Source organism: Mastigoproctus giganteus, chromosome 6 (assembly GCF_048544385.1).
Source record: "Mastigoproctus giganteus isolate SK-2022 chromosome 6, ASM4854438v1, whole genome shotgun sequence".
Classification (NCBI taxonomy): domain Eukaryota; kingdom Metazoa; phylum Arthropoda; class Arachnida; order Uropygi; family Thelyphonidae; genus Mastigoproctus; species Mastigoproctus giganteus.
In genome coordinates, this window is record NC_143580.1 from 72,941,438 (window position 1) to 72,957,855 (window position 16,418).

Sequence of the window (16,418 nt, forward strand, 5' to 3'; positions counted from 1 at the left end):
ATGAAATTTAATAAGATTAATAAATTTTACTGATTAATTGATACTTCTATACTCGCTATCTAGTTTTCCGTTAAACCTTATGCTCTCTGGTTCGGTGCACACGTATCATATAACTGTGTCGGCAATTTACGAATGGTTAATCTACAGACGCAAGGTATTATTTACTTTCCAAATCGTGCTATCTAAATTCAAAATAAACCATGGAGCTTGACTAGGTCTATAAGCTGCTTATAGAAAATAACTTAATCTGACAATTGAGTCAATAAAGCGGCTAATATAAGTAAAAACTTTCATTTGCGGGAGCTGCAAAGCCTGTCCACACATGGATTTGATACCCTTACCAATACTAAGTAATAATCTACAAAATCTCTATCTAAATTCAATTTAAACTAAAGTATTGTTACTAGAAATATAAAGCAACTCTAAAAAATAAATTAATGTGCCAATTTAAGTCAATAAAGAAGCAAAATCTTCCTATTTGGTGGAACCGTAAAAACTTCACCTGTTCACATGTACTCTCGCACCCACTCATCCATTTCTTCCTTAACCAGTGTCTTTATTTTCCCTGGAATACTTGTCATGCTAACAGGTCCATAATTACTCATGTCACCTTTTGATCCCTCTTTGTGAATTGGAGATATATTTCCACAGCCACGGGGCCTAACTCTGAATGCAAAGATGCTCTCATAATTGACTAAGGGTTCGCTTACCTCCTGTGCTGCCTCCCGTAATATAATGGGATCGATCCCATTCCCCCCTCCAGGTTCCTTTTTTATTCTTAACTTTGACAATTTCTCTTCGTTTCCTTTCAGTTATTACAAAATTATTTGGCTCCCTGTTATAGTTTGAACAACATCTGGCATGCCCATCCCCAAAGAATTCCTCATGTCTGAATGTAGATGGAAAACACATATTCAGTTTGTCAGCAACCTGAGCATGGTCATCAACACTTAAACCATTGACATCATATAGCTCAACCTACTTTTACTGTTAATATAAGCATAGTAGACGTCTTTGCTGTTGTTCTTTGCCAGACTTCTCATGTTCTGCCTGAGCTTTCCTTACTTCCTTTGTGTCTTGATTACAGACTACTTTATATCTACTATTGGCGTCTGTATCATCTATAATTCATATTCATTGCATGCATTTTTCTTCTCTGCCACAAGTCTTATCAATTCATCTGACATTCATTTAGGTCCTTGAGCAGTATTTCTTAGTTGGTATGAAATCCCTGTTAGCTTCTATAATTATTTCCCTGAATGCTTCCCTAGAATTACTGTTAGTCCCACTGCATAGAATTTAAAAACTCTCAGAGGTCACCTGCAGTAAAGCCAGTTGGACTCTCAATACCACCTCCTTACAAGAAATGCTCCGTGAGCCTGATCAGTCTAAACTAGCAAATTCTATTCTACACAAAAATTATCCTCCATGCCAGCAATATTGCTATTAAAAGGAAAAACCACATCCCACTGCTGTTCCATTGTGGTGTCGTAAGTTTTCACTCTCGTGTAGGGAAGTCCACACTACCCAAAGAGCTTTTCAAAGGAGCTGCACAACATGAGGTTACTGCCCTCTGCAGCGTCTTCTAACAAGTGCACTGCTCTGATCCAACAGAGGAAGAAGCAATCTTGGGAACAATTTGTTACAACCACCGGGAATACTGACCCGTGGAGCATTGTCTACAGGGTAACAACCAATGAACTCCCACATTGGAGATAATGCCACACTTGTACTATTTGTATTTGTATTGTTTATGTAGTATTTCCACAAGTAAATACTACATTAACCTGGGAACACTCGATAAATACAGTGAACCTCCACTTTACGATATTAATCAGTTCCAGAGACACCTTCCTATCGGGGAACTATTGTAATGTTTTTTGATCATTCGTTACGAGACTTCAGAAGTTGAAATTTTCGCTATATAACTAAGCTATTTATTTCTCTAAAAGGTGATTTTTATAATGGAAATTGTACATACTGGTTAAAAAAAATGATTAAAACTAATATATTGATTAAAGCACAACACAACAAATCACTTCAATTGAAGGATGAAAAAACAAAACATGCAGCCAACAAATTTACAAATGCTGCAGTTGGCTGAGAGGAAGGACTATGCGGTCTAGTTGGAGACAGTTATAAGCCCATTGTAGAATGAAATAAGTAGGAGGTGGTTAATATGATCCCTGGTTAGTAGAATCAGCTGCTTTATAGAATCAAATTTCAAAAGACCAATTCAAATCATTAAAATGCATTACACTTTTATTGTTATCATATGTTTGGTTATAAGAATGAAATTTGAACACCTTTGTGACATTTTTCTAAAGCACATTTCTGGAGGTCACTACCATAAAACAATAAAAACAATTTGCAGTTTCTAGTTTATTGGGCTTTTCTGTTAGTGCAATCTACTATAAGCAGGTAGTAAACTCAATCTTATTGCATTTGCGATAATACCGATAGCTGGAATTCTGTGGGTTATTATGGTGAAATGTGTTTCCCTTCCACGAAATCTTCTCTTCGTTCCTATGTTTTTTAAGCTTCGTAAACTTATTTCTTTGTATCTCACTTTCGCGCGTCGTGTTAGTTGCAATTTGTGCATGCCTTGTTATTGATTGCTTATCTAATTTACTGTTTTAAATTTTACAATGCAAAAAAAAAAAATGTCATTGAACAGAAATATCAGTTAGTTAGTATGTATATATTACAGTATTGATTACACTATGTACGCAAGCATAAATTTATTTTTATTTTGCTAATCTGAGGAAAATATTCCGATTTTCACGTATCATTTAATTTTGTTAATTGGTAAGGTGGTAAAGTGTAAATTTGTGCTTTACATATTTACTTTTATAGCCTGTGGATTATATTCCTCATATTTTTGCTTATTAGAATCTCTGTTTAACAGAATTAAAATTCAAGTTGCGAATGTGATCACAATGACCAGCGCTTACCACATATCGTATAGTTAACACTATTTTATTATGGAGAGTCCATTGTATAGTGAATTGATCATACAGTGAATCAATCATAAATTGGGTGACTGTAACGTTCTTGGTGCACTCTTTCTTCAAGACATAAACCTGCAAACAAATAGCCAACTAGAAATCTATATAGGCAATAGCATAATCACCAAATTGAAGATCCCTTCACACCAGAAGAACTGGAAATTGCCCTACACAAGATGAAAGACAAGAAATACCCTTGCCCTGACCTGGTGCAGATCCTTAAAAAGACTGCCAAAGCCCTACCCACTCTGTTACTTGGGCTTTTCAACCACTGCCTTTCTGCTGGTTCCTTTCCAGATGCCTGGAAAGAGGCCAACCTTCTTATCCTGAAAAATCCCTCCTAGCAACCAGACCAACCTATGTCCTACAGACCTATAGCCTTTTTCTCTGTCACAAGCAAACTCTTTGAACATCTCCTGCTTTCAAGACTCCAACACCACTATGAAACAGCAAACCTGCAAGTTCCAAACCAATTTGAATTCCACTCTGGATACAGTGCTGAGAATGCACTCAGGCATCTCTCTTCTGCCACCATCACCTCCAGCATTAATTATTTCCTTGTCATATCTGTTCACTTCACCGGGGCTTTCAACTTGCTCTGGTGGGCAAGCATCCTCTGATGCCTCAATGTAGTTAACATCCCTATCAACATCTACAACTGTCTTCAGGATTATCTCCACAATAGGAAAGTTTGTTATCAATACCTATCAACAAGTCACTCACTGCATCTACCGAGGATGTCCCCAGCCTGTTCCTTTGGAATTCATGGATGAATTCCTCGACCTTGATCTTGGATCCATCTCTTCCCAGGCAATTCCTGTGCCTACCTTGAAGTTTCTGCCAATAATGCCATACAGATTCTATAGGATCGGGCTACCACCTACAAGAAACAACATCTATGCTACTGAAAGGATCCCTCTAGGTAACTAGACCTTCATAGATAAGTTTGCCTGCACAACCATCTGTTTGGTAATGGAAGTAAAGTATCTTGGTGTAATTCTTGATCCCAAGCTTACCCCTTTCTCCACACCTATCATACCTGCATACCAAAATTAGGAAATATACTGCTCTGGTTGCCAGAGTTAGTCACAGAGATTGGGGCCTGCAGCATCATACCTTAGCTCTTTTATTCAATGCTGTTTTCTTGCCCATAATTACATACTGTGATGGGGTTTGGTTCAGTTCAGCGATACCACACTCTACAACATAACTAAATTAAACTCAATTCAGAAAACTATCTTCCTTGTTACTACTTATGTGTGCTGCATACTGAGTACTCCAGGTCCTGGAGGTTACCTAAAGAGGCCTCCACTACCACCTTTCTAGAGGTCTCCCAGGCACCATTCTTAATTACTCAGTAGATTCAGCTGCTAATATCAAATGGAAAAGGACACACCGTCCATCTTTCCTTGCGCAAACTTGCAATCTTGATGGAACAAGTCAATTAAAGGACCAGTCACCTACAAGTTCATTCTAGATATCTCTAAAGTCTACCCAACATTACCTTGCTTTTTTTCTTCAGGACTCTTTTGACTCACGGGCTACGGCTCTATCGACTGCAAACTGGTATCCATGGGTATTACTGAGGATTCCAAATATCAACGTGGAGTCATTGAGGACTTGGAGCATCTTATGTTCTTCTATCCAACTTATGAGGAAAATCACGTGGCTATTGATAATCTATTAGTCTGTGTATCTCCCCCCAAGCTAGCAGTTTTCCATCCACCTAACACTGCCTCAGTAGCATCAGCAAATATTCTTTCATCCTTTCTGTTAAGTGCATCTCATCCCCTTAGAGGCAGTCTTTACTGTTAACAAGTACAGACCATGCTGAGAAAAATTCTACCCCATGAGACTTGCACAATGTCTCCAGGGCCGAATTGATTGACAAGGCTGTCATGATATACTCCCTCCTATTGTGCCTGGGCAGAATTGTAGACACTTTCAAATTTAACCCTAACTCTTGATTTTTTTTTCAACATTGACATGTACTTGATAAGTAAGTCCGCAGATCTCCTTCTCTTAATGTCATTAGTGCCAACATGTACAACAGTATCACCCTTTGTGCCCTTAAAAGATGATATCTGCTCTACAATATACCATCAACTTTTGCCCCTGGCAGACATACCCTGGTTCTATTCAACCTATTCTTTTTGCATAATATATTTCCTGTCTCCCAGATAATAGATTCACCGACAATAACTTACTCCTGTGGGACCAGTGCATTCTGCCTTGGAGATTGCCATTGTGTTGCCTGATGTACAAGTGTGAGCTCTGGCTTTGAGTTGGGCAAATGAGTTCTTGATGGGCCCCCCTTTTTAATACCTTCAAGAGCATCTACCCGACTCTTCAAACTCTTATAAGCACCCATCAGAATGCCGAGTTGGTGTCTAATTTCTTCACACTGCACTTAGCACACACACAGACAAGGACATCCTCCTTGACTAGATCATGTCCTGTTCCAGAAAGTTCAGCAAACATTTCATAAGTTGCACATTTTTTTTAGGCTATGATGAATTGGAGAATAGAATCGCCCCCCCCCCAGTTCTTCCCCCGAGTCACAGCACTTCAAGTACTTTGTGCCCGTTGCTTTGATGCTCTCGTCTGGGGCATGATATTGAAATTGACAATGAAAATTAATAAGATTAATAAATATAATTACAGCAGGCCCCCGTTATAACGCGGTTCGCTATACGCTGATTCGCGATAACGCTGTTCTTATATTATAACCCGTATCTGACTATACCGCTGTCACAGATCACTATAACGCTCTTTTACAGATTACATTTTTGACATATTAACGAAATCGTTTCATTTGATGGAGTCGATAGCTTGAAAATGAATAGCAAAACAGCATTAAAACGTTTCCCACGCTCAGTGAAATTTTCTCGCACGCTAATTTAGTTTCAGTACAGTGACTTGTTACGTAGTTCCGAGATCAACATTTTAAAAAATGATCAATTATATTGCTTGTAATATTTGCGTTATATGCATTTATCCGAAGTCTAGTCATCACTCAGTAGAGTATTAGACATCGTGCGTAACGGAAAGTTTACTTGAACATTGTATCGTAATTAATTCAACCAACGCAGTTACATTTTCGAAGAGCTAATAATGACTGATAGGAATGAAAAAGCAACAACGTCTGGGCGCAGTACGAAGACTATAAATGTAAGAAAAAAGACTGAATTTGAAAATTAAATTAGACGTTTTGAAGCAAATCGATTCCGGTCAACGACAAACGGATGTGTGCCATAATTTAGGACTTGCAACTTTAACTGTAAGAGCAATTATAAAAAAATAAAGAATTAATTTTTGCAGCGGGAAAGATAGCTGTTCCACTGCAAGCAACTTTCTCATGTATCTTTTGTAAATATGTTTTGTAAACCCCTGGCACCACCATGCCGTGACGGGACTAATTGTATGTCTATCATTGCTGCAATTAAAGATTCTATTCTATTCTATAGGACTAGGCCCGCTATTAGGATTGAAATGGAAGACTAATTTTATTGAAGATAATATTCCAATGCAGAATTGAATTAAGTTAAATATTAAAAAAAGAGAGAGAGAGAAAGAGATTAGCCAATATGATGATCTGAAGAAAAGTTGCCTAAAAAAAAAAAAAAAAATGTGGAACCATTTAAAACTGGTAAGGGCTGGTTGAATAGATTTAAAATCCAGGGAGAAGCCTAGTGCAGATCAAGGAGCCGAAACTTTAAAAAAAGAACTTGTTAAAATTATTGAAGAGGGGTATTATGTGTTATACTTCTCAACAAGTTTTTAACATAGCTGAATGAGGACTTTTGTGGAAACGAATGCCTAAAAGGAGTTTCATATTGAAAGAAGAAAAAAACATGCCAGGTTTCAAAGCGGCGAAAAATCGGTTGACTTTATTGTTGGTTGTAACGCTGCGGGGGATTTAAAATTAATACCCCTTTTAGTTTATTTGGAAGAGGGCCAAAGTCCAACTCAAAATCCACACATTTTTCATAATTAAATTCATTATTTTAATTGGAATTTTAAATTTACTTTTGATACGCAAGTAGTTACCACATAATTATACGTATGCAATGCAGAATATTTTATATGTGCAAATATTTGAATATTAAATATTTTGACCTACATTTGTGCATCTTTTCATTACTGTTTATTATTCATTAGGAAATATCCTATGGCACCGACCGCAGCTCATAAATACATATGTTACCTTATGGGAAAGCGGTGCTCGCTTAGCGCGGATTCACTTAGCGCTCTGTTTTTCCGGAACGAATGATCAGCGTTAAGCGGGGGTCACCTGTAATTAATTTTCAGTACTACATTATCTAATAGATTCCTAAATGCAGTGATATGTTTTGCGCTATCTAGTTTTAGAGCTATCTATTTACCATAATTAAAAATTTGAATTCCCTGCCACTCACTCTATACAAAAACAATAGCTTCAAGATTCAAATGAGACAGCAGTTTTACATAGCAAACATTCCACAAGTTGCACATTTTTTTGGCTGTGATGCGTTGGAGAATTGTCCCCTTCAGTTCTCCCCTGAGACATAGCACTTCCGCTACTTTGCACTTGTTTTGTTGCTGTAGTCCAGGGCATGATTTCCATTTAAATTCTATTTAATTGATTAACAATGAAATTTAATATGGTTAATAAATGTAACTGACAATACTACACTAAGCTAATGCAGTAATATTATGCTATCTAGTTCTTTACGTTTATCTTACACTGTCAGGTTCAATATATACGCTGTCAAGTTACATTATACCGTAACAGTCAGAATGTTAAATTAGTTATATCCTTAGCTAAATAGAAAAGTTATATATGCCCAACAAGTGATTAAATCCTTCAAACTACTTATTTATCACAATTAAAATTCTACTATTCTTCTGCACTACTGGTTACTTTCCATGATATTCTTGCCAAAAACACCGATACAATAGCAGTACGAGCAGTGAGTTGAAACTTACAAAAATCACTAGTTGAATTTAAAAATAAGCTAACAAATACTAATAAGCCTATTTAATGTCTTTGTAAAACACAGTTTAATATGTTAATTAATCAAGAATATGGTAAATATATCAAAAATACTTATCGGTTTGTAGGAGCTCAAATTTCCTCAGACTGTTCCCAGCAATGGAGTCACTGACAATAACTACCTCTTGTGGGATCAGCAGATTCTGCCTCGGTTATTCCCACTCTGTTGCCTGATGCACAAGTGTGAGCTCTTATGTTGAGTTGAGCAGCTGAGAGCTTGATGGAGCCTCCAATTTAATTCCTTCGAGGGCATCAACCCTACTCTTGAAGCTATCGTAAACACCCATCAGAATGCTGAGTTAGCACCTGATTTCTTCACACACACACACACACTCTCTGTACCAAACGCCTAAAGACATTCCCCTTGATTGTACCATGTCCTGTTCAGAAAGGTTGCACAAATATTGCACAAGTAGCACATTTCATTAGGCCGTGATTCATATGAGAATCTTCCCCTTCATTTCTCACCTAAACCACAGCATTCCCGCTACTTGCCTGTTGCTTTGCTGCTCTAGTGTGGGACATGCTTTCCATTTAAATTTAATATGAAAGTACTATACTAAGCTAATATATACCTAAATGCAATGATACATATTATGCTATCAAGTTTATGTTATATATTAATACCAACCTACATGATTAGAACCTTCGAGCTACTTATTTAGAGTAACTCAAATATTAAGAGTAATTATTATAAAATTATGAGCATTCTGATAATAATGGTAAAAATTTTCTTGAACATGAATTAACACCCCTGAACATGATTTGCAAGAATTTTAAGTTATTTCTGTCCAAAGGGAAAAAAAAATTTTGCGATAAGTGTATAGTGTCATAAGGAAAATATAATTTTAGAAAACTGTTCTGTTTAATAAGTGTGAATTCATAAATAACAAAGCCACCTGTTTTCTGATTTAGTTTTTATCACTATCTAAAGTTAATCAGATGTGTATTTGTACACACCATGCTTATTTCCTATCTTATCTCTTGGCACCTGCATTATTGAAATTTTTTTAATTAGAATATCATTTTGCATGAATCATTATAAAACTATAATACAGTAAATTTAATTACTATTGGATTAATAGAAAGCAACCTTTTTTTACAGATGTGCAGTCTGATCACCTTATTTATCGTGGAATTATTTGGGTTTTTGCAAACATCAGTGGAATGATTACTGTTCTGCCAGATGGTAGTATACATAGCTGTAATACAAATTTTTCACTCATGCTCTTTGGTTATTCTCAAGATCAACTTATTGGAAAGGTAAGTTTATTCTCATATAACACTGTGCTCTGAAAAATAATTATTTTGAATCTTGATGTGGAAGTTGGAGCTTGGCTAATTCAAAATATTAGTAATTGAATTATTTTTCTTCCTGGACCGCCTATTCTATATAGTTAAAAAAATAATAATAAATAAAAAATAATACGACTTAATGAGAATAATAGCAATAACAGCTTAACTGTGACTGTACTAACCTCAAATAATCTGCTTAGTTGTATGATGTTTAAGGAAAAGTTGTGGAAATTCAATTAAATGGCATAGAAATGGAATTTAAAAATAAATGGAGTAGGGATTATTAAAACCAGTAATTAAAATTTAAAATTTGCCCAAGGAAGAAGAAGTGCTCCTCCTTGGTTGTCCTGTATAAAACGTTGAAACTATGAAGAACTAATAAAGCCAATAGTCGTAATGGATGATTTTCGAAATAATGTCTTCGATTGGCAATGATAAGAGAGGAAGGGACTGTATATTTAAAGAACTCCTAACTTCCCATGATGCATTTAGGACATGTGGCAACTTGACGTGGGGACTTCATTGGTTCCAGACCACCAGTCTGGTGGTCTGGAACCAATTTTAGATATTTTAACATTTTATCACAATGCCTCATCTGCACGATCTATCCCTTCCATCCAGTTCCCTAATGGATTCGGACATGCTTAATATGAAATCCCACTATTCCAAGATACAGGAATAGTGGGATTTCGCTTTATGAGTTTTCGCTTTATGAGTTCCCGGGTTTACGAGTTGTTTTTTTTTTTTTTTTTTCCAAAGTATCAACAAAATCAAAAATATGAACATTAATTGCAAAAAATGAATGGTAAACATTCGTAAATACTGCATTTCAAACCACGTGCGTAGCTATACAATACAGTGTGCCCAACTTTATGATATTAATCCATTCCAGAGACACCATCGTATCGTGAAAATATCGTAATGTGAACCCAATAACACATCGTTTTTTGGCAATTTGTTCCATGACCTCAGAAGTTGAAATTTTCACTATATAACTCTCTAAAAGGTAGTTTTTATAATGCAAATTGTATTAGTTACCAATTCAAATCACTAAAATGCAGTAAACTTTGATCGTTATCATATGTTCTGTTATAAGAACCAATTTTGAATGCCTTTGTGATATTTTTCTGAAGCACATTTCGGAGGTCATGACCAAATTTGCACTTTCCGGTTTATTGGGCTTTTGTGTTACTGCAAGCAATTATAAACTGATAGTAAACTCGATGTTATTGCACTTGCAGAAATACCGATAGCAAGAATTGTGTGTTTTTTTTGCGTTATTATAGTGAAATGTGTTTCCTCTTTACTACTGAAATCTTCGATCGTATAAAAAACATAAATAAATTTTCAGTATCTTCTCTCCATTCCTCTTTTTTTTTTTTTTTTTTTTTTAAGCTTCATAAACTTATTACTCTGCAAATCATGTTAGTTGCAATTTGTGCGTTCCGTTAAAAAATGCTTATGCATGCTATTGAAATTTATAAAGAAAATAGAAAATTATCTTGGAAACAAATGCCTCTTGAAACATTTCTGAAGAAGGCGACTACTTTTGCAACAAACCAACAAGTGCTGAGCAAACAATAAGTGATCAATGAGTGTGCATTTAGTCAATGATGAAGAATAAACATTCTTTAAAATTTGTAAGTCATAAATGATTTCTTTATTATTATAATTTGCTTGATTTTACAGGCTACGTTTTCCTTTCTTTGGATAAATCCATCATTGTTTAAACATAAATTAATCAACTAACTAATTTCATTGTTGATAACGTAATCCCTATTTTTAACATTGTCTATGGGATTTAATTCCCGCTTTACAAGTTTTCGCTTTACGAGCAAGCGCTAGGAATGAATTAACTTGTAAAGTCGAGAACTACCTGTAGTCATTAAATACTTCACAAGTAAACTTCATATTTCATTTTTGCAAAAATGTCTTGGCACAACATTATTCAAAAATTTGCTCGTGTTTGCACTAGGAATACATGTAAGAAATACCCTCATATCAAACATCAACTGCAATCATTCAGGAAGAATTACACAAAAAGTTCCGGGAAAAATACCAGCTTTTATACCGAATACATCACCTTAGATTTAGATTAAGGAGAGACATCTCACCCCAAACATGGTCAGACTTTGTTAATTTTAAAAACACATGCTTCAAAGGCAATGCCCAACACAAAGACATTTTAAAAAATGGATCGTGCTTACACAAAACACATGTACCCATCAGGAATCTTCCACTGTTAACATATCATCACAATCATTCTTCCCAGCCGAATTATACAGGTTAGTATATGGGTTTAACTTCGAGATTAATAACAGTCATTACCCTATATGATTGCATCATCGAGTTGCAAACAAAATTAGAGAATCATCCAGACAAATGGCGAATCATGCACAAGACTAACGCTATTATTAATTCACAACTAGTATCACAACCCAACATGAGTAAACAACAGCTATCAAACATGTAAACTAAGGAAAAACCATAATATTATTGTACAAAAAGCTGATAAAGGAGACACCATCACAATTTTAGATAAAAGTGCATACATAGACAACATGCAACACATTCTCTCTGACACAGATTGCTATAAAGTTGACAATGTGTACAATGGCTCAAGATTTAGAATAAACCTGATGGTATCTTAAGGAGACTAACATCCAATAAGGAAATTAACCTACACATGCTACAGCAAATTGGCATACATAGCAACATTCTTCCACACATGTTCAGCATTACCAAACTTTATAAACCTGGCCATCCCTTATGACCAGTCGTTTCTTTCAGTAAATCTGCATTTGCTAACCTATCTACCTTCTTAGTTAAAATTATGTCACCCCTTATGAGATTTTCAAAATTTAGAGTTTGCAACACCCACCAGCCAGGCTTTTGAACATATAAATACCACCACAATTTCTGGGGAAGATATCTTAGCCTCTTTTGGTGTCGTTTCTTTATATACTAATGTACACTTACATTTTACACTACAATATTTACAAGAACTTTTAATGATAGACAACACCTTGGCCAAACGTACTTCCCTTAGTATTAACACCATTTTAGAGCTCATTTCGGTTTTACTTGACGCTAGACACTTCTGTTTCCAGGACTAAATATTTGGACTCCCCATGGGACTAGGAATCTCAGCCCCCTTATCAGAAATTTACCTAGCCACTATTGAACTACGAGTAATTCAATCTTTCCCTTTGGGCACTAAGCTTTATATGTGTTACGATGACGACATGTTATTAATAGGAGACAAGTCTACTGTTGACAGTCTTTTTATTAAATTCAGTGTAATACATGAAAGATTAAAATACACCCTTGAAATAGAATCTTACAATAAGAGTAATTTTCTTAATATTAAAATATACAAAACAGGCACAAAACTAGGCATCGACCAAAATTTATAGAAAAGATACACATACAAGGAAATATTTACATTTTCAATCACATCACCCACTCAATACTAAAAAATCTGTTCTGTACAACCAGGCCTACAATGCAATTAATTACAGTTCTTTGCACGACATTTTAGCTACAGAATTACAGTATCTTACAAAAACGTTCACAGTTAGGAAATATCCTATACAATTAATTCAACACACAATTTCCATTGCTGAAAATAAGATAAACGTAATCACAACAGCAACTGGAACAACAAACAAAACATACATATCGTCCTCCCCTATCACAGTGGGAGTCATCAGACAGCTTAGTCAAGTGTTCGTCAATACAGACATAACATTAATATTCTCATCATATAATAAAATTGGGACTATGTTTAACACATTGGAACAGGACCAGGGTATGTCTGCCAGGGGCAAAGGTTGATGACGTTGTAGAGCGGATATCATCTTTTAAGGGCACAAAAGGTAATATAGTTGATAGTTGTACACGTTGGCACTAATGATATTGAGAGTAGGAGACCAGCGGAATTACTTAACAAGTACAGGTCACTGTTGAAAAAAGGCCGTGAAGTAGGGTTGAATTTGAAAGTGTCTGCAATTCTGCCCAGACACAATAGGAGGGAGTATATGATGAGAGCCTTGTCTTGTCGATCAGTTCGGCCCTGGAAAGATTGTGCAAGGCTCAAGGGGTAAAATTTTTTTCAGCCTGTACTGTACTTGTTAACAGGAGAGATTGCTTCTACAGGGATGGGATACACTTAAATAGAAAGGGTGCAAGAATATTTGCTGATGCTATCGGGGCAGTGTTAGGTGGGTCGGAAAACTGCTAGCTTGGGGGGAGACAAAGATTAATAGATTAACAGTAGCCACTGGCAGAGGTGAAAGAGATTCTTGCACTGCTTCTATTGGAATGAGCAGAAGCCTGAAAAACAAGATGCAGGATATTTCAGAGATTGCTGGAAGTCATTGCAGTACAAGTAAACACATGGGTTGTGTTAGGGTAGCTAAGAATAGAAACAGGTGCATGTATACTTGCGTGTACACCAATGCTAGGAGTTGAGTAAATAAAATTGATGAATTTGAGGTATTGCTCAAAACATTAAAGGCAGTATTGTTGGGATATCAGAGACGTGGTGTCACACAGATATAAGGAATGCAGAACTGGAATTTGGTGAGTACAACGTCTACAGAAAGGATTGACAGGATAGAAAGGGAGGAGGGGTTATGCTATTAGTTAAGAAACACATAAAATCCAAGGAAGTGAAGCCAGTCGACATCGATGGACAGGGCAGTGTCGAGTCAGTTTGGTGTGACATAAGCATAGGTAAATCAAAATTGAGAGTAGGCGTGTGCTATAATCCTAATGACTCTGATGAGTATAATAAGATACTGTACAGGGAAATAGAATGGACCAGTAAATCAGAGAGTCTTATAATGGGGGATTTTAATTTCCCAGATATTGACTGGAATTTGTGGGTTGGTCACTCACACACTAGCAAGGCTTTTGTGGATTTATTGGATGATTGTTTTCTACACCAGCATGTTCGGGAGGCACCTAGAGGGAGTAATACTCTTGATCTGATTATCAGTAGTGATTCTTCATGCATTAAGAATCTGCAGATAAAGGAACCACTAGGTGGCAGTGCTCACAGTGTGCTGAAGTGGGATTTACTCAAGGAGGTAACTACCATCAGAGGTAAAGGGAAGGATTTTTGCTTTCGTAAAGGCGACTATGATGGTCTGAGACAGTATTTAAATTCTATACAGTGGGACCAACTGATGATGTTACCAACAGCAAATTCAAAATGGGAAGCATTCAAGGAACTAATCTTGGAAGCTACCAGGCTTTACATACCAACCAAGAAATATTGTTCAAGGTTCAGGCCTAAATGGTTGTCAGATGAACTAATGAGACATATGGCAGATAAGAAAAATGCATGGCATGCATACAAATTAATGGGTGACACGGAAGCCTATGATAGATATAAGTTGGTCTGTAACCAAGTCACAAAGGAGGTTAGGCAGCAAAGACAGATTAAATGAGAAATCCTTGGCAAAGGATGCAAAGAAAAACAGAAAAAGTTCTTTACCTATTTAAACTCAAGAAGGAAAGGGATGAATCAGATTGGTCCACTGGATGTTGATGGTTCAACAGTTGAGGATCATGCTCAGGTGGCTAACAATCTAAACGAGTATTTTGCATCTACATTCACACATGAGGAGTTATTCAGGAAGGGGAGTGTCGTATGTGAAGTAAACATTGGCAGTGAGCTAGATGATTTTCTAATAACTGAGAGGAAAGTGGAGGAGAAATTGTTGAGGATAAACATAAAAAAGGCACCTGGGTGGATGGGATCTATCCAGTTATATTAAAGGAGGCAGCAAAGGAAGTAAGCAAACCCCTAGCCATAATTATGAGAGCTTCTTTGGACTCAGGGGAGGTACCCATAGACTGGAGATGTGCAAATGTAACCCCAATTCACAAAGGAGGATCAAAGGCTGACACAAGTAATTATAGACCTGTTTAACTTCGCTTCCAGGAAAATTAATGGAGGCACTGGTTAAAGAAGCACTGCAGGATCATCTAGACAAGAATTCAGTTATAGCTCAGACACAGCATGGTTTTGTTAAGGGCGGGTCTTGTCTGACCAATTTGATTGGATACTATGATGTAGTCACAAAAGAACTGGATGCAGGGAATAACTTTGATATTATATATTTGGATCTTAGAAAGGCTTTTGATACTGTTGCGCATGTAAGACTGCTGCACAAATTGGAGCAGTGTGCCATTGGAGGCAAATTGCTGCTATGGATAAAGGTATGGTTGAGTGGCAGAAGACAGAGAGTGGTAATCAATGGGCACTGCTCAACATGGACTAATGTTATTAGTGGAGTTCCTCAGGGTTGAGTGTTGGGTCCATTGTTGTTTTCTGTATTTATAAATGATATTGATGATGGTATATCAAGCTTAATGTCCAAGTTTGCAGACGATACAAAGGTTGGCAGGGTTGCTAAGGACACTACTGATGCTATGCTGCTGCAACAGGATCTGGAAAGGTTGAGCAGATGGGCTGAGAGGTGGCAAATGAAGTTTAACATTGACAAATGTAAAGTACTACATATGGGAAACAGTAACCCCAGCTCAACGTATCAACTCTGTAGTACTACGCTGACATTGGTAGAGAATGAAAAGGACCTGGGGGTAATTGTGCAGGCAGATATGAAGTTCTCTGAGCAGTGCAGACGAGCTGCAAGAGTAGCTCATGGTGTCTTGTCAATGATATACATTTTTCTAGCAGGGATAGGGATGTGATTATTCCCTTGTATAAGGCATTGGTCAGGCCACACCTTGAGTATTGTATACAGGTCTGGAGGCCTCATTTCAAGAAGGATGTAGAGATGCTGGAACGAGTACAGAGAAGGGCAACAAGATTAGTGAATGGAACAAAGGATTGCTCTTACGAAGAAAGGCTTAAGTTTTAATACACTTAAGCAAATAATACACTTCTCACAATACCAGCAAAATCTCAATCTCCACCAGTGAATTCCACTACTACAAATAATGCTAGTTCGACTTCAAAAAAGATTATTCAGGACACATCAATGGATGCAGAGTACCCATCCAAACAGGAAGATCCGATTCTGGAAATATTTGCAGAAGAAGAG

At 36.6% G+C, this 16,418-nt stretch overlaps 1 protein-coding gene across 4 annotated transcripts in view; it reads left to right on the forward strand.

Moving 5' to 3' along the window:
* The window catches only part of Pask (PAS domain containing serine/threonine kinase), a 413,885-nt gene that overhangs the window by 225,122 nt on the left and 172,345 nt on the right, over positions 1 to 16,418 (forward strand). For all 4 annotated transcript variants that reach the window (XM_090376045.1, XM_090376047.1, XM_090376046.1 and 1 more), the window contains one exon: positions 9,149 to 9,306. In XM_090376045.1, the coding sequence (XP_090232171.1) occupies positions 9,149 to 9,306 (158 nt within the window). The remainder of the gene's footprint in view (positions 1 to 9,148; positions 9,307 to 16,418) is intronic.